Source organism: Eupeodes corollae, chromosome 1 (genome assembly GCF_945859685.1).
Source record: "Eupeodes corollae chromosome 1, idEupCoro1.1, whole genome shotgun sequence".
Classification (NCBI taxonomy): domain Eukaryota; kingdom Metazoa; phylum Arthropoda; class Insecta; order Diptera; family Syrphidae; genus Eupeodes; species Eupeodes corollae.
In genome coordinates this window covers 39,620,058-39,639,199 of record NC_079147.1, presented here as the reverse complement: position 1 = coordinate 39,639,199, position 19,142 = coordinate 39,620,058, and the positions used below count along the sequence as shown (strand labels likewise).

Sequence of the window (19,142 nt, the reverse complement as noted above, 5' to 3'; positions counted from 1 at the left end):
TGCTTCAAATACTTTAAATTTGAGCTATACACTTATTCATGGAGCATTGTTTCCAGGTCATACTATTGGCAGTTTTCGCCTTAACCAATTTCTTCTTCAAGTGTATATCCAAATTCAAATTATTTGTAATAGTAATGCCAAGGCACTTGTATTCTCGCACACATTCAATATTTTTGCGATTATAGCTCCATTTTTCATTTGATGCATTACGTCCACCATCACTTTTAAGAACCATAACCTTGGATTTATCTATATTTGCTATTAATTCCAGAGCTGACTAACCCTGTTAATCATGAGCTGCACAGTTTCCGGTAATTGCGCAAACATTACTATATCATCTGCGAACAGATGTGCCTTAAGCCGCATCCCTGCGAAATCCACTCCACCCGGCAGGAAGTCTAGAAGGTCATCTATGAATAATGCAAACAAAGTAGGGCTTAATGTTCAACCTTGTCCCACTCCCCATGAGGTTTCAAACCAGTCTGAGAGTTCTTCAACTGGCCGTAACGCCGCCCTTGTTCCGCTATATAGGTGCTCAAGTAAGATACCAAACTTCAATGAAATCCCAAGACTATACAGCTTATAGAATAGTGCGATTGTATCAAAAGCTGCTTTAAAATCGATAAAAAATACATACAGCTTTTTCCTTTCTTTTAAGAAATTCTCTGCCAAGCTCCTGAATATAAAAGCATTATCTATTGCTGAATATCCTGGTCTCAATCCAACTAACAAGTCGCTTATGCATCATCGTTGTAAATATCTTGTAAGATGCATTTAAAAAGGAAAACCCTATGTAGTTAGCTGCATCAAACAACGATCCTTTTTTATGGATTGGAAATATAATAACATCTCGAAATTCATCTGGCGACTATTCCCCCTCCAAAACTGTATTAAAACGTTTTGTAAGGTGTTCTTCGAACTTTGAAAAATAATTTGATTCAAAGTGCCGACAAGTTAAGTGTTCGACAAAATCTGAGATTCTATCAAGAAATTGATCCAAAGCACAAGGCAGGAAATGTGCAGATGATACCTGCGGCACAGTCACCTGACAGCTATGTGATTGTATATTGTCCGTACACGAATTATTCTGACGTTTGATTTCTTTACCGTAATAACTCCTTCTTCCTTTATTTTCGAAACCTCGAAGCTGTAGCTAGTTCATACAATTTAGAAGGAATGAATGAAACTTAATAAAAGACAATCATGCCTATTACCGATGTCGTCTCGTTTTTTCGACGGCTCTCGTTTTCTTTGTAGTGTCGTTTTTTAAGTGGAATTCTATAACTTTTTCGACGCAACTATTTTGTAGCAGATTTTTAAACGATGAAAATGTATTAGAGATCCACCAAACTGAAAAAAATTCTAAATCATTTCATTATTCGATATTCAACAATTATGTTATTATTAAATTGTTACCAAATAAATAAATTATTAAAATAATAAGTGTTGAAATGTATTACAACACAAGCAGCCATAGTCAAAATGATGAAGAAGGTAGAGAGCGAAATATTGCAAATTCACAATTAATTGTACAAATAGGACAGTGATATGTGGGCATGTGCATTTGTAGCCCGAATTTGCTTTGACTTATGTATGTCCGAATCATGAAGACGTTGAAGTGGTTGGGAGCTGCGATACACCAATTGCATTTCCACTTGGGCTTAACTATCTGTTTATATTTAAGCAGATTTGCAACAGCATCCTGCAAGGCACAACATATGATGAGCAATTAGTTTGGCCCTACTCCATTTCCTTTCACTTCTTTTTTGTTGTTCTGAACAATTTGTTTTTACTTTTAATTCAAAGTCAGCCCAACCTTGAAAAGCAAATATTAAAAATGTGTTAATGTAAATAGAATAATCTGATTCAAACCTTTTGCCAACTATCACCATCTCTTATTGGAGGACCTACATATGCTGTTGAGTTTATCAGCTATAACATTTCATTTTTTTTTTAATCGGCTTTGTTCATACATTTAAAAAATCCCCTAGCCAACTGCTCGTTAATTACCATCAGCTGAACAATCGCCTCGAATTGGTTTTGGTTTGTTAATTTTAACTGAAAATAAAGTATACTAATAAATTCCATAAAATTAATAATTTAACAAGGAAACTTAGTTTTGCGAACTTCCATTTCTTCGTCGTAAGCAAATTTTCGAGTGAGAGATACCGTCGTTTTTTTTTATTGTCGTCGTTTCCTTTCGTTTTACAGAATGCTGAATTAGTGATCAATACATTTGACGTTTACACACGACAACGAAACAAGTGACAAAAGTTGAAAACGACCTATGGAATGCAAATTGTGTCGTGTCGTATATTTTGCTGTCGTTTACGACATCGGTAATAGGGGTGAATATAACCGGAACTTGAAATTTAAAACAAAAACACATTCGTTTACAGTTTTATCCTTATGTTTTTTATTATTTTATTTATAATTTTTATAAGAGTTTAGATTTATAATTTTATATGCATAAAGAATTTTACAAAATATTTCTGACCAATTCGCATTTAAATAAAAATCAAAATATGTCTCCATATAAATAATAATACCAATCAAATGTAAAATATCAAATTATGTACTTACAATTTCAAAAATATAGGTAACAACTTATACAGTTAAATATTACGTTAAATTGTTTTTTTGTTTTTCTTTTCTTTTATTTGACTTATAATTTATTTTAAGATTATTATAGCTGATCTAACTTAAAGAGCATTTATATAAATAAAACAAGTTTTCTTTTTGTTCAATCGCGTGTCCGAAGTCCCCATATCGAAGTCCTTCGTGTTCCAACTGTCGGTCTTGCTACCGAACTATGAATGAATTTGTTGATCATTAATAATGGAAAGTTCTGTTGTAGCATTTCTAAAGCCGTATCTGATAATATACCAAATACGTCTAAATATTTGAGAGTTGGTATGTTGTTTAAATCCCTAAAATTATTAAAAAAAAAAAAACATATTTCAAATGTGATATTTCGATGTATACTTTTATAATGGACTTACATGTAGGCAGGTGCTAAAATTTGATAGCATCTTGATAGAGATAAATATTCGAGACTCATAAATTTACAAACAAAGGATACTGCATTTGACGAAAGAGCTGTGCAGTCTGATACATCTAATTCAATAAGTTGTGGACATCTTCTGGCGAGGGTTACTAAATCTTTAAAAAGGAACAAAACAATTTAAAAAATCAAGGACTTTCAAAATGGTTTAATTTTAAACTTACGCGAATCGAACATAGTTTTTCTGCAGCCTGATAAATTAAGTCGCATTAAATTTGGCGAAACATTCGAAACCAGAGCAGAAACCCCATCAACATTTAAATTTGTCCACGAACAATTTAAACTGTTTAAATTATTCAGTTCAAGCATCATTTTGCGTAGACTCCATGCTTCCAGTCCAGCAACCATTGCCAAATTTAATGCCTCTAAATCTTTATTCTTGGAAATTTCATCACATATTTCATCGTTAACTGGAACATGCTCCAAACTAAGCTTTTTAAGCTGTCGACATCGGGAGAGCAAAGACTTGAGGGAGGGTTTTGTTATAACGGCCATACTTAGGTCTAAATACTGTAGTTTACTCTCAAAATCGGGGTACATCTGTAGGAGTTCAGGATCAAATACTGGATGACTCATCTCTGATTGAGCCAGGCGGAGTATTACAACTCCTCGAGGAAGAATATCGCCAAGAGCTCCAGCACGAAGTGACCTCCCACCCAAATCCAATCTAGTCCACAGAGACTCATCTCTGGCACAGCAATTAAATCTCTGACACACATAGCTGCATCTTATGAGCGCCTTTTTAGGTAGTAACTTAAAAATTTGTAGAATTATTTCATCCGAAAGTTTTGAGAAATGATCTTTCCCATCGGACCCACGCATCGCTCGATTGCGATAGAGAAAGAAATTCTCATCCGGTACAAAGAACTGTTTGGATTCAACCGCGGATGAGGTTGCAGCACTTGTTTCCTTTGAACTGCATGGCTGTGCACCTCCGGAGGAAGATGACGGAGTGATTTCCTGAATTGAACCAGCAAATGTCGGAGGTTGTGTTTTATTTATATTCTTATAGTTATTGTTGCAAGCCACAGTCGCCAATGGACTGCGTGATTTTTGTGAGCTTAAATTTCCAGCACCTAATATTGCAACTCTCTTCTTCTTTTCACTGCTGTTGCGTGGATCATTGTACTTTTCAGTCGAATTACAGGCGATGTTGTTATTATTGTTGTTGTGATTATTTGTGGTTTTGTTAAAGTTATGTAGCTTAAGTGAGTCATTTGAATAAATTGCATTATCTGTAGTGTCCAAGTCAACACTGTAGTTGAGACGGTTTTGTTGCAATGCTTGATAGCACAATTTGGGGGCATCTAAATTGGGAGTTGCTTCATTTGAATTTTCATCACTAGCACTAACTGCTAAAGCTATCGCCGACGCTGACGAGGAAGACTCGTCGGATTCCAACATTCCGATACCCATTTCTTCAAGACACTGTGGAATATCGATAGTTTTCACCTGCGTCCAAGATGATGGGGTTGTCGGTTTTATGCGTTTTCTAAAATGATATCAATAAAAGAATAATTAAAAATACAAAAATAATAAGGTATACATTCATAAATGATTTGATTCAGTTTTGGGTCAATTGTATTTTGACCTAGATCTATTGTGCTCTCTTTTAGAACTGAAAGAGGCTTTCAACTTCACAACTCTTTGACTAAGCTTAAAGTCATTTCATTTCATTTAAGTTTATATTGTTAGGCCTTGAGATTCAAAACAGATTTGATAAACAAATTGAAGTTATTTATGCTTCTAAATTGAGCTTGTAAACTGTTCCTGATCTTAGCATCGATCACGAAAAAGACATTCTATTCGCTTAATTGATTTAATTTGAATCGTATTAATTTGAACATGAATTCATAAATTTCAAATAAAAATATTTACAATAAATACCACAAATATGCAATGTGACTTTTTATTTGCTTATAATCGGAGCTAATAAAGACCTAACTAGCATGAGACGTGTTTCCTAAGACCCAAAATTTAAAATTCTCCACGAAACTTCTGCGTCCGCCATAAATTCCACAGAAAACTTTCTTTACATGATTTCCCACCTACGTGTTTTTTTTTTAAACGAACCCTAAATTTGTAACAGTTATGCGGAAAAATTAACCAATAAATATTTATGCTTATACTAAAGAAATGATTTGTGATTTCACAGGTATCAAAGCGAACAAACGGGAATTTTGTACAGCCCACTCATGACTGTACCTCCAAAAACTGAAAAGAGATCCCAAAAATTACCCTTGGGGTATGCCCAATTTAAGTTCAAACAGGTCTCCGATAAAAGAACCAATACAAACTACCTGTTTTCATTGAGATAAAAATTATTATAGTTTTGTGAAGCTTCCAATTTGCTAACATCTTTTTGATTCGTTTATGCATTTAAAAAATATATTCTCACATATTAAGTGTCTTATGTCTGCTGTAAACCGGGACAACTACTTGTACTCTTTTACAAACTTGAGTATTTAAAGTACCGTTGGAAGGACGGTCGTTTTATACGAAGTTGGTAGTGTTTTCGGCTTTGGTTCATGAGCTTTTACATTTCCCCAAAATTTGGTTTTTGTATTCTTAGTAGGAATTTTCACAATATGGTAATCACTTTTAATTGTTGGAAAGAAGCTGATATATATTTCCGTAGCCGCTTTTCTAGCAGCGTTATCTACCAAGCCAGTATATTTAATCCCCGAGTGCTCTGATACCCAGAATATCTATTCTCAACTCGCTTAGAAAGATATTTGCTAGAATTCTGTATGAAAGGTAATCTAGCTGGACTGAAAGAACAATCTTCTCAGCATATTTCAAGCTGGCTTCCGCTCTAGGTTCACCACTATGGATCACATATTTGCATTGACTAGATTAGCTAGAAATCATATTGAAAAAAAAAAACAAAAAACTTTATCGTCTGTTTCGTTGATTTCAAAGCTGCATTCGACACAGTAAACAGACAGGCTTTGCTTTATTAGCTCTCAAATATGGGAGTATCACGAAAATTGTTGATGCTGTATTTTCAATTTCTGAAATCTTCAAACGCAGCTGCATGGGATGGATCTAAATTGTCAGAGTGGTTCGAAAGAACGGCAGACGTTCCACAAGGATGCATTGTGAGCCCTCTGATATTCGATCTGTTTATTGATGATATTCCTGATATTCTACCAGGTAGCGTTATCTTTGCGGGAACTCTCATCGAAATTTTGCTCTATGCTGAGTTTTTTATATTACTAGCCGACAATCCTTTTTTCACTGCAACTTCAAATTAATAAATTCCACTCGTACTGTCAAACATGTGATCTAAAAATTAATGTTCAAAAAAGAATAGCAATGATATTTGAAAACCGACAATGTAGAAGAGCTCCTGAAGAAGCTTGGAGACTTGGTAGCGAACGGATTAAATGTGTACGTGAATTTAAGTATCTAGGAGTTCTGTTTATGAACATATTATTACTTAAACTTTTTTAAGCACGCGAAGAAAAAAAGCAGTGGCCGACTTTTTTTGCAAATCCCGATATTGACCATTCTTTAAATTTCAAGTTTTTTAATGCTACAGTCAACACCTGTATGTGCTATGGGATACAAGCATTTAAGGTTACTCCGTTCGAAGAGTTTGAGTTGGTCCAAAGACATTTTCTTAAACGCATCTTTCGTTTGCCCAACTCCACGCCGACCTACGCGATTCGTGTCGAAACAGGATTACCACCAATCTGTATAAGAAACCTTAAGGCTACTTCATATTATTATACGAGAGTGATGAGAAGAAGTGATACCAGTCTTCATAAATTGATATTGGTTAGACGATTGCAAGATGTTCAAATGGTAGACATGTGCATTCAAGAGGACACAAGCGTCCACAGGTTTTTCTCAAAACCCACCTCTGTCTATCAACTCCTACTCTCACCTCCCTGCTGTGAACATCGGGTGCCTAGTACCTCAACTGGAGATTGGGTTCTAACCCCAGTGGAAAGTTGTTGGAGGCAGCAAGCGAGAGAGGGTGGGAGAGGTGTTTCCACTAAGGCTCCTCTCCTTATCCAAGCGGCTGCGGGCGAATTCTCGAGATGGAATCAACGGTGGCGTCTACAGTTCTAGTAAGGTTGAATACTTAGTGAACACTTGATAGGGCTTTTTCGACATATACGTAGCCCAGGAATGTAAGGAGCGGTTTATCCGGCTCCCCTTCCCAGGATCTGGCCCTCCAGGTTGGGGGTTGTGCCGTCGGGGTGACTTATTGGCCACGTAAAAAATACCTTTAGTTGCGAAGCACCAACAAGCCTCGAAAACGGACGGATTCACTGTTGACAACCCACGCAAAGGAACTTCGGACCTGTACGTGGAATGTTAAGTCCCTTAACAGACCACGTGCAGCCGAACAATTAGCGGAAGCCCTAAACTGCTGCAAGGCAGATATTACCGCCATCCAAGAAGTGCGATGGGATGGACCAGGCAAACGCAAACTAAAAGACTGCGATATCTACTACGGCGACTGCTACCGAGAACAAAGACAGCGTCTATTTGGGTGTGGATTTGTTGTTCGAACTAGACTCAGGCAAAAAGTCTTGAGTTTCAACAGTGTGAGCGAGCGCATCACGACAATCCGCATCAAGGCTAAATTCGCCAACATAAGCCTAATATGAGCGCATTCATATGAGCAGTGCCCTGGCTATGACATTAAAATTGTCTTAGGAGATTTTAATGCCAAGCTAGGAAGAGAAATCATCTTTGGTGGCATAATCGGGAGAGGAAGCATGCCCGATGAGTGGAATCTCAGCATAATATGCCCGATACATAAGAAAGGAGATCCTCTAAATTGTTCCAACTACAGAGGCATCAGTCTCCTTAACATTGCGTATAAGATCCTCTCTGCCGTATTATGTGAACGTCTGAAGATATTCGTCAACAACCTGATTGGTCCTTATCAGTGTGGCTTCAGACCAGGAATGTCCACTATCGACCTAATATTCACACTACGGCAGATATTGGGAAAAATCCAGGAACTTTAAATCGATACCCACCACCTCTTTATCGATTTTAAAGCCGCGTATGACAGCATCTATAGGGAAGAGCTCTACAGAGCAATGTCTAGTTTTGGCATCCCTGTCAAACTTATCCGTTTGTGCAGAATGACGACGGAGAATGCACGCCGCTCTATCAAGGTTGGAAAAGATCTCACCGATGCATTTGATGTCAAAAAAGGTTTTAGACAATTCGATGTACTGTCATGCGACTTCTTCAACATCGTTCTGGAAAGAATTGTGCAAAACTTCTTTGGACTTTGGACTTAGAAGGCAATTGAGAGTAATCGAGCATCTAAAATCACCATCTATAAGACACTCATCATCCCAGTTCTCATTTATGGCGCTGAGGCCTGGACCCTGTCAAAGAAAGATGAGAGCATCTTAGGATGCTTCGAGAGAAAAATTCTTCGGTTGATTTTTGGTCCCGTACGCATAGATGGAGAATGGAGGAAAAGATATAACGACGAACTGTACGGGCTGTACAGCGACACTGATCTAGTTAGCAGAATTAAAGTCCAAAGGCTTAGATGGCTAGACTATGTAGAGCGGATGGACATCAACGCTCCAGCCCGGAATGTCTTCGAATCCAATCCCGAGGGACGGCGCAGTAGAGGGAGACCGCGACTCAGGTGGCGCATCCAGGTGGGAGAGGACCTCAACCAACTTGGCCTGCGGAACTGGAGACAGCTAGCTAGGGACCGAGCTGGCTGGAGACGCATGTTGGTTGAGGCCCAGGTCCGTCCAGGACTGTAGCGCCACCTTAAGTAAGTATGTAGACTATTGCAAGCAAATGCTCACCTTTCAGGACCAGAGCATTATCGTCTTCTTCTAGAAATATTTATAATAACTCAATCACCGAATACCTACGGAAGATATCTATTTATATGTTAAAAACCCAGCCGATTTAATAAATACAGTTTTTAAAGCAATGGTGAAAATTCTCAACCTTAATTTCATCCCCCATAGAGTTGATTTACAGCAAATTTGTAACCTGTATAATAGAAGAGAACCAGAAGATGTTTACCATTTTATAGCTGTGTGCCCAATTTTGCAAGAAATTCGGCGATAATATTTCCAAGAAAGTTTTTTTGTTTATCAATAGTCTTCACGAAATATTAAATGGTGTTCGGGGCAGTAATAAATTGAACAAATTTTGTAAACATGCTCAAATGTACCGTAATAGTTTCTAGAATAACACGTATGCTCTACATTATTACTTTTTGTGTTTTAAATCACCATTAGAATTGACTTTTTTATTTATGTTTCAAATCATTAAAATTGTAAAAATCAAAACTCTCGCTTCTCATCCGAAATTATGATAATTAAATTCAACTTAACTACATTAAAAATCTTTTTTTGTAAATTCCTGTTTAATTTAGTAATTTCAATTATATTTCTTCCTTTTTCTAATTTTTTTATTAGTTTATTTTGTAATGTAAACTTCGGCAGACGGCAGAATAGCCATGACCGTATTCTTTAACCCATTAATAGCCGTTGTACCCATGCGGGTAAAAATAGTAATTTTCAAGTAGCCCTTATGTCGAAACGTAAAGAGTTTTTGGACAGTTTTTTTTTTGTTTCGCTCACGTAAATTGTGCTTTACAACTTCGCTTACAAAAAATAACAGCAGCGAATCCCGTTACTTTTTAGTTTGCTTTGCATCAGTCAGTTTTGCGTGATTTCAGTAGGCTAGTAATCATTTGTCAGAGTCAAAGGAAATTTGCATTGTAATTAAAAGCATTATAACTGAATTTAGAACGTTAATAGCTTTTGTTTTCATATTGTTAATAAGTTTTATTGAAAAGAAATTCTTTTGATAGCATTCGGTAAGTAATAAAAGGACTGTACTCGCTTGGGTACAATGGCTAATTAGGCACACATATTTTCTAGAAATATAGATATGGAATTTCAAAGCATCAAACCAGCAAGTTTTTACGGCAGAAACTTTCAGAATTTAGGACATGCCTTAGACTTCGTTAAAACGTCTTCAAGCCACAGCAATTTCGACATTGTGATGCTTCCACCAGATCCAGATTGTAATACGGATGCGGAGGAGGGTGATGCTGAAGATATTGTTGCTTGCACCATGCAGCAAGATGTTCCAGGTGAAGAAGAGGTGTTTTGCATCAGTGACAGTGACAGTAAAGACGATTTACCGCTTCAAGAGCTACGGCGCAAAATTCAACCCGCAAAACGTTGTGAAAATTTTCCAAAATGGTCCACAAAACCATGTGCAATTGAAATGCCAAAAAGCATTTTTTTTTCGGGACAAAAGGTAAACTTGGTAGCTAAATTAGATAGAAAGTCGGAACTTGAAGTTTTTGAAACTTTATTTGAAGAAGAGGTAGTTAATTTGATTGTTGAGCAGTCTCTCCTTTATGCAGCACAGTCTAATGCCCACAATTTTTCATTCACCGAACACGATTTGAAAGTCTTTTGCCTTGCTTTACAGCGGTTACCACTCTATGCCAAGAGAATATGTACTGGCAAACATATGAAGACACTCGTGTACCATTTGTTGATAACAATATGCCCCGAACCATATTCAAGGAAATACAAAAATATCTCCACCTTGCTAATAACAATAATTTGGTTCTCTTTGGAAAAAATAAGGCCTCTAGCAACCCTTCACAAAAAACTTTCAGTTGACGAGTCGATGGTAAAATACTATGGAAGTCAATCTTCGAAGCAATTCATTAGAGGCAAAACTGTTAGATTTGGTTTTAAAAATTGGATGCTGACGAGCAGTTGTGGTTATTGTTACCAATTCGAAAACTATTGTGGATCTAAAAACGTCACTATGGCAAAGCAGCAAATGCCGCTCGGATCCAGAATTGTTAAATTTTTGGATAAAGTAACCCATCCTTCTGATCACATTGCATTTGTTGATAATTTTTGTACGTCACATGACCTGCTTGTTTTGTTGAAACAAAAAGATTTTCGAGCTATTTTGACTGTACGCGAGTCTAGAATAAAAAACGTCCGCTGAAATCGAATGCAGAGTTCAAAAAAGAAAAAAGAGGATTCTATGATCACAGATACGATACTGCCAATAAAACACTTTTTGTGAAATGGAATGACAACAGCGCTGTGAGTGTGGGCTCAAACTTTGAAGGTATCGAACCGATGCATTCAGTCAACCGATGGTGCTCGAAGGAAAAAGCAAAAGTAAATGTAAAGCAGTCGAAAATGATCGCAGAGTACAACTCAGGGATGGGAGCCGTTGACCTTCATGATCAAGCAATCACTTATTACCGAATTAAATTTCGTGGCAAAAAGTGGTGGTGGCCACTTTTTACAGTAATGATGAATTCTGTGATGGTCAGTGCCTGGAAGTTGCATAAAATGGTCTACAACAGCAACATAGACTTAGTTTCATCGTGCTATTGTTCGTCACTACTTGCGAATTATACACAGCCTTCAGCGTCATCCAAGCGATCGGTAGTTCCCTCTGTAGCATTTTTTAGTGGAAACCATTTTCCGAAGCAAATAGCTAAACAACTACGCTTGCGACAATGTCATAACCGAATAAGATGGACTTGCAAGCAATGCGACATAGCACTTTGCGTAGAGAAGGATTGTTTCAAAATGTTTTATTTAACAAAGAAAAATGAGCATACAATGTGCCATTGTACTCGCTTGGGTACAGGTCCCAAAAACCTACTTTACATTTATTTTTTGAGTTTTTTTTATTTTTAAGTAAAATATTTATTTTTCATTAAAATAAAATAAATGAACATAAAAAGATTTTGTTTTAAAGACATTCGGCTCTTAATGGGTTAATAAACTTAATAGAAAATTAAATTCAAAAAATAAAGAATTTATAATAATAAAAAAAAATTAAATTTGAGCAAATAGTTAAAATTGAAGTTCGAAATCAAAATAATCACTAAAAACTATTAAACGTATTTTTTGAGAATTGAAAAGCATTCAATTCAAGATTTCATAAAAGAGTCAAACAAGGACTAATAATTAATAAGAATTTTTAGAAATTTAATAAGATACTAAAATGATTTAAGCTTTGATGTTTGCAAAAAATCATACAATTTATTGTACCTACATACTGTTATGTTTTTCGTAAGTCTTAAAAAAACGGTTTTGGATATTTCAAATATTTTTGAAGGGGTATATTTAAGAAAAACAACCTGATTTGATAAGAAAATTTCAGGGCGAGATTAGAATTCATAAAATCTTAATCCCATACAAAAGTAAATATTTAACTTAATTTAAGGATCAACTTGATAAGCGTTGGCTATCAGGACTTTCTGCCGATAAAAAGAGTTATTAAATAATGACACAAGAACGCACTCCAAATAGCACAAAAGAAGAAGCCAAAGGACCTTCGTTCGGTTTTCGGAACTTGAGTTTACCTGCTTGGCAGGGTATAATCGCCTTACACTCATACTGAGGATATACCCAGCGACTATCATAATTAAAGTAACCTACTTCATCACCACAAAAATATTGCAGATATGTTACCCTTGCCAATCATCCTCAAATTCGTAGTAATTGGTACGTGGCAATATTTTTTAAATACTCTTTCGAAGAATATGGCAAAAACATAAGAAACATATGTACCTCGTCTACAGGTAATTTTTATATTAAATGTCCCGAAAATTGAAGCCATAGATAATGCACCCATGAACCGAGAGAACAAAAGGAAGCACGTCTATGAAAAAATGTACTCGTCAATAATGAGAAACGAAATTCTTTACAGACGAAAAAGAAAGTGATTTGCATATATCACAAAAGCTAAACACAAAAAGTCTATGGGTGCCCCCAATCTGTATGCATAGGTTCCGATCCGACCGATAGATGAAAGGGCATTAATCTCCGCCGCCTACATCATAAACAAAAAAAAACTAGACACCCAATCAATATTCTATCGTCAGCTATTTAGCTTAAAAAGAAACCGAATTAATATAAATGTGCAACACTCATTTCTTCATTATTTCTAAACAACTTTTAAGACATTAATTGAAACCGTAGCAGTCAAAAAATATAATTAATTTAAAGCTTTTTATTTAAGAAAGTATAATCTTAAGAAATTTGTCTTTATTTTGTTTTTCACTTTGAATACAAAAGGAAATGACTTCCAGACGAAACATTGTTAAACAAATCTTCATCAATTAAAAATCATTAACTAACAATTCGTGATTAAGTTAAAAAGGAAATAATGCACTCGAGAAATTTTATTTATTTATTTTATATTTTTAATGTAGCTACCTTCGGCAAATTTGTAACAAAAACTTTTTAACTTTTCTCCACAACGTCACTCACTTAAAGACTGCACGAAAATCTCGCCGCCTTTTTGTTTTTTGACAGAACTCAACAAGACGAAATTTTCCAATGACGTTTCACCTTCGCGTAGTGAAAAATTTTTCCTTTTAACTTGTTTTTGTTGAATTTCCCCGTCCAAATGGAGGGGAAAATTAATTTTCCTTTGATGCAACACGTGCGACAAAAAGAAAATCAAGATATTCCGTTGAGCGCCAATTTCCGAGATTTACAATTTTACATAAATAATATGGATATGGAAAAACTTTTGTATGAGACTTTTAAAAATTACCTTGATAATGGACACAGATTTTCGTTATTTTCAGCTGATTTAACTTTCTTTGCGTTCATAGTTTGACAAGAAATAGTTTCTTTTTTAATAAACTAGATAACTATTTCTAGACTAATTTGTAAATAATAAATAATTATAGAATTTATTTTTGATTTGATTTTGAACCGACTGGAAGTGCGCCGTTTTCTATCTCAACAAGTGAAATTAATTTTTCGGGCAGTGTCATATGACGTTTCGGGGAAAAGCGAGCGCGAAAAGAATTGTGTTTTGATTAATGTAAGTGCTGCCAAAACTTATTAACACAAGCAAAAATAATTACGAAATTTTAAATTGCTTTTAAGGCTGGTTTTTAGTTGTGGATTATTTTTTGTTATACTTTTAATTGCTCACAATTTTTCTTATAGTTGAAATGTGTAGTTTGACAAAATTTTTGTACGACAATAAGAGTTATTCGCAGTTATTGGTAAAATTCTATGCAAAATAAATCGTTAAAAATGTTATTTTTCATTGGTTTAGTGTGAATTCCGGAAACTTCAGCTAGGCACAAACGACAGGGCCACTGATTCAAATGGACCCGACCCCATCGAAAACCGATCGTGTGTGTATAAACTGAAGTGGTTTGGTCTTGGATTTTCACCAAGTCAAAAATCAAAGAAGGTGTGGGGAACCGACGAGCCAAGTAGTTATGTCTGTTGACACTATCTTACATCACCATTTTAAAACTATCTTACTATCTAATTCTCTCTTATACAATAAATTATGAAAACAAATTAGTATTTCTTTCCTTCTTTTTATTTTTTTCTGGATCAGTTACCAGCTTTTGTATATGAGGCTAACAGTTTTGGTCATTATTGTCTTCTGTTTCGTAATTTTAACATTTGTTTTGATCAAATTAATGCAAATTTATAATTTATTTTATAAGAATCCTTTATACGTTGATTATTATCAAGATACAAATATTTTTACTTCAATTTGAAATCAAACAATTGGCCCGGTCTCTTTTACCCAGCTTTAATCTTAATAAATAAGGTGAATTCTGTTCAGAACTAGGGCCTAATGGCTTACAACTCTCATCCATTTCTGTGGTATGGAGGGCCTACAGTTTTTATGCCGAATCCGAACGGATAATTTCAGAAAGCAATCGCTTTATGACAATAATTACTCATGGAGGATTTGTCAATTCCATGCAAAAGGCAGTACCCGTGAAAAACTTTAGGTGGTTCAGGCAGGGATTAAACCCAAAGCTTCTATAGAATGACAGCCATACGTCCTAACTAACATGCCACGAGTACTACATTATGACTTTATGTAAAGTTTATTTTGTAATGTTTTGTTTCATTTTCAATAGGCTGATATATAAACAGGACTTATTCTCTGCTTACGGCAAGTAAAAAATCTTATCCTTGGCAATGCAAGACCTGAAACTGAAAAAAAAAAACAAATGAAGACATTTCCTGTGCAAAGAATTTAGATGTAACAAATGCCCATAAAATGTTTATAGTTTGAACTCCATGTTCTTAAGTCTAGATAATGTAAGAATTTGTTTGTACACTAAAATTTTAATCAAGAAATTTATAAAGGAATTTGTAATCACTCAACTTTGCTTTATTCCATTCAAAGAAGAATTTAGTGAAGCTGAGTTTTTTTGTATACTGGAAGCTTTCAGGAATACATAATATGCTACGTTTATATAATATGTAGTTTTTCTATCACAAGTTTAGCACAAGCATCTTAACTCTCCAGAAATACACCGATTGCTTTATTTGAAGCGATCCCAGGTTCTTCTAAGTCACAGGTCAAGAAAAGTCTCTATAATATTAACTTATATGAATATTAAAATACAATAAATGTACAAAAAATCAATTAAAATACACGCATAAATAAATAGTTAAAGAACTTAATATTACATATATTAAAATTTGACAAAATATATTCTTTTTAATATAAAATTTGAAAAATTACTTTATTTCCGCTTAACCTACAGAAAGGTCTATTAGTGTTAGGGAAAAGGCGAGATATCTGATTTTATTTATTTAAATTCGTTAAATACGGGATCTATACTTATAATCTAAACTAATCTGATATGTCAATGTAAATAGTTACTATATAGACATTACATTTTATCTTCTTGGGTTTTCTGCGACACCACAATCGTTAGTTTCACTCTTAAATAAAAACTTATACTTTTAAAATACATTAAATACCATTTAAATTTTTGTAAATTACACAAATATATGGAAGCGACATCTATCTCTGAACAAGAAATACGAAGATTGTGCCTAGAACTATACAAATATGTGCCATTTTTGGTCAAAAAAAGGCGTGTTCACCAAAAATGTTAATCTGTGAGACATCTCAAGAAAGATTTTAATTCTCCGTGTTCTGTTTAAAGACAAAAGATTTTGTCACCTTTCCACTTCTTGAAGTTGAATGCATTTAAGCATATACCCAGTTAAACAATGCATTTCCTTAAGCTGCCATACTAATCCCAAATTCCTAATTCAGTTTTGACAAACGAACTGACAGATAAATTGATGAATGGTCTTATCGTTTGAAATACTGTTTTCTTTTTAGAATTTACTTTGGTATTCAAAAATTTGCAACTTTTTGTCCACGCCTGTCCAAGCTGACAGAACTTCTTAACATATCGATGGAACTAGCATTTCTTTTAAAATTTAAAAAGAACAGATCTTTTAATTTGGGACACTTGCCGGTATGCCATGCAGTCCCAACCAAGACTTAGCTCAGCTGATAACTGCCAAAAATTGTCTTATGGCTTATGCCATAACAATAAAAATAAAATTAATAAATTGTATTTAATATTCAAATTTTAAAGTTATAATTCGATATGATGAGCCTCCGCTATTTATTGCCAGTCGCTTGTCCTAAGCGATGGCTCCGAATATCCACAATTCAACCAGCAAAACACTTTTGGTCAAAAAAGTCCGACACAGAAGACGACAATAGAAACAAAAATAACAAAACCAAAAGTAAATCACAGCTCCCGGCCATAAGAAACCCTTTCGATTCGGCTCAGGACAAAACAAAGGAGACCTACTTAGACATGATATCGATATTTGAGGAGAACAGTGTGCACCGACGGAATCATGTCGAATTCATTTATGCCGCCCTCAAGAGCATGGCAGAATTTGGAGTCGAACGCGACATAGAAGTCTATAAGGCTCTGATCAATGTGATGCCCAAAGGTAAATTCATTCCAACGAATACCTTTCAAGCTGAATTCATGCACTATCCAAAGCAACAGCAGTGTATCATTGATTTACTTGAGCAAATGGAAGATCTCGGAGTTATGCCAGACTATGAAATGGAAGCTATGCTCTTGAATGTGTTTGGCAGGCGGGGGCATCCAGTGAGAAAGTATTGGCGTATGATGTACTGGATGCCAAAGTTTAAAAATGCGTCTCCCTGGCCACTGCCTAATCCAGTGCCTGACGAGGCACTAGAATTGGCAAAGATGGCAGTGCAAAGGATGTGCACTGTGGATTTGCTAGCGCAGGTGGATGTTCTTGATACAAAAGATGTTAAAGATGCAGTGGATCAAACTTGGATCGTGAGTGGAATGAGTTTGGAACAATCTCAACTTCTGCGGGAGCATAATAAATCGAAGGCAGTTTATATCGAAGGACCTTTTCTGATATGGCTGCGAAATAAATCAATCAATTATTTCACCCTCAGAGCTGATCCCGACCAGGAACTCCTTAAAACCTTCGATATATATCAAGATGCTGATGGTAAATTGAACTCACTTGCGAAAAATCAAGTAACTAATGCAATAAACTCTTTTCAGATGTCTCTAATCTGAAAGTTCCATTCTTCGGTAAACCTGTGACGGAATCACGAATAGCTAAAAAACGCTCTGTCCATCAGCAGAATGATGGAACAATATTTGCAATTTGTGCAACTGGAACATCAACAAAAGACTCACTTCTATCATGGGTCCGTCTGTTAGAAGCCAATGGTAATCCTGTTCTTGGGGAAATACCAATTTTATTTAAGTTTAGAACCGTTGTCGACTCAAATATTGTACCTGTGGCGGATACACCAAAACAGACTCATAAAATAAGTTAATTTTTCTTAATAGTTTTTTTTTTATTTGTATAGTAAACAAAAATTGAAAAAGGCGAGCGTTGTTAAGCATGATTGTTTCTTAAAGTCAAATAAATAGTTGTATTTATTATTTTGAAAATATTTCTTTCAACCAATTTAGGACTTCCTATGAGAGCAAGAGGAACAGGTTTAGACTTCGTAGACTAGTTAATTTAGTTCCAATGACGGATCCTGCAAGATTTTTAATCTAAAATAGTCAACAACTATTTTGAAAGAGAAGTACACGACATATCAAATGCGGTGGAACTAAATCGAAACAAAAACAGCCTTTATCTCAAATAGCCAAGCTGTAGGCCCTACTGTAATTAACTCAGAATTAGTGTGGGTATGTATTAACACAACAATATTGTCTCTCTTAATTTGGTACTTGGTCATGTCGGTGTTCAGGGAAATTAAGATTAATTAAAGCCCACTTTACTGTGGAAAAGAGAACATATTTAATAAATACAAAATTTAGAAGTATTCAAGTCACGAAAGAACTTCCAAAGATGAGTCTAACAAAGGCATTACCCAAAGAATAATTTTAGTTTACTTCATCCCGACTTGTTTTTCTACATTAATGCTATGAGAATAACTTTAAAACTAGCTTATATCTAAACTTGTAACCATTAGGGGAAGCTGTAAGTGCTGTTGTTAGAATAAAATGAATTTTGATTCAAATTTAAACCGGAGTATATTATAGATTACAAAACTAATGATGAGTTGGCTTTATGGTAACAGCCAAAAAGTGTCCAATCTTGGAGAAGATTGATCGATAATATATCATCATCATCATATATATATAAATACATAAATTGGATAAGCTGGTGACTACGTAGTCAAAATTCAACTAGCTTTATTTTACCATTGGAGTTTTTATTATTGAAGGACAAAGAGAATAGATTCCAATTTAACTCTGTTTTGTTATTAATGAGATGAAAGAAGGACTTAGAATCATAAATAAGGTCAGATAGGGTTTTATGTAAATATTGTTAATGGAGAAAGCTGAACCGTTGCTTGAATTGAAGGTAAGCACCAGGTTACTAAAAGTATTCAATTGGGCATTGAGAGGGTAGACAAACTGTACACAGATTGTACATTTGTTTGTGCAGCGAACGAAGTCTACAATTATACCAAGTCGTGATAGACGGCGGAACTCTCGTCGTTGGTAGAAAGGAATTTTAATGAAATAATAGAATTAATTTTAAAAAGTTTCTTTAACGGACATTTTTTCAAAAATAAATGGAATTCGATTTATAAAATTTATAATTTTGGAGAATTGGGCTTTATGTAAATAATACAAAATTTTATCAAGTCTACTTACTAGCCACTGTACGCATCCTTGGCCTTACAGACATTGCATTTTATAGAATAGTTTAACTCTTATGAGGAAACG

The 19,142-nt window shown here is 35.0% G+C and overlaps 2 protein-coding genes across 3 annotated transcripts; one reads left to right on the top strand and one right to left on the bottom strand.

Moving 5' to 3' along the window:
* Positions 1-2,399: 2,399 nt before the first annotated feature.
* LOC129940974 (S-phase kinase-associated protein 2) lies at positions 2,400-13,847 on the bottom strand. 2 transcript variants are annotated; one of them, XM_056049510.1, is made up of 4 exons: positions 13,640-13,847; positions 3,229-4,556; positions 3,003-3,162; positions 2,400-2,930 (listed from the first exon to the last, which is right to left on the bottom strand). In XM_056049510.1, the coding sequence occupies exons 1-4, from the start codon at positions 13,696-13,698 to the stop codon at positions 2,744-2,746; spliced, it is 1,734 nt and encodes a 577-aa protein (XP_055905485.1). In that variant the 5' UTR covers positions 13,699-13,847; the 3' UTR covers positions 2,400-2,743. The 2 variants fall into 2 exon arrangements, with proteins under 2 accessions (XP_055905485.1, XP_055905493.1); XM_056049518.1 differs by lacking the exon at positions 13,640-13,847 and adding an exon at positions 13,297-13,417.
* A 2,524-nt stretch (positions 13,848-16,371) lies between these two features.
* LOC129941010 (evolutionarily conserved signaling intermediate in Toll pathway, mitochondrial) lies at positions 16,372-17,858 on the top strand. The gene is made up of 2 exons (XM_056049550.1): positions 16,372-17,391; positions 17,448-17,858. Exons 1-2 carry the CDS (start codon positions 16,488-16,490, stop codon positions 17,726-17,728), a joined length of 1,185 nt encoding a protein of 394 aa, XP_055905525.1. The 5' UTR covers positions 16,372-16,487; the 3' UTR covers positions 17,729-17,858.
* The last annotated feature ends 1,284 nt before the right edge of the window (positions 17,859-19,142 follow it).

Excerpts from the sequence above, each read along its gene's own strand:
- LOC129941010 (XM_056049550.1), top strand. The coding sequence starts at position 16,488 with ATGATGAGCCTCCGCTATTTATTGCCAGTCGCTTGTCCTAAGCGATGG. Across the intron at positions 17,392-17,447 it reads TATATATCAAGATGCTGATG|ATGTCTCTAATCTGAAAGTT; the intron begins GTAAATTGAACT and ends AACTCTTTTCAG.
- LOC129940974 (XM_056049510.1), bottom strand. The coding sequence starts at position 13,698 with ATGAACGCAAAGAAAGTTAAATCAGCTGAAAATAACGAAAATCTGTGT. Across the intron at positions 4,557-13,639 it reads AATCTGTGTCCATTATCAAG|AAAACGCATAAAACCGACAA; the intron begins GTAATTTTTAAA and ends ATATCATTTTAG. Across the intron at positions 3,163-3,228 it reads AAAAACTATGTTCGATTCGC|ATTTAGTAACCCTCGCCAGA; the intron begins GTAAGTTTAAAA and ends TCCTTTTTAAAG.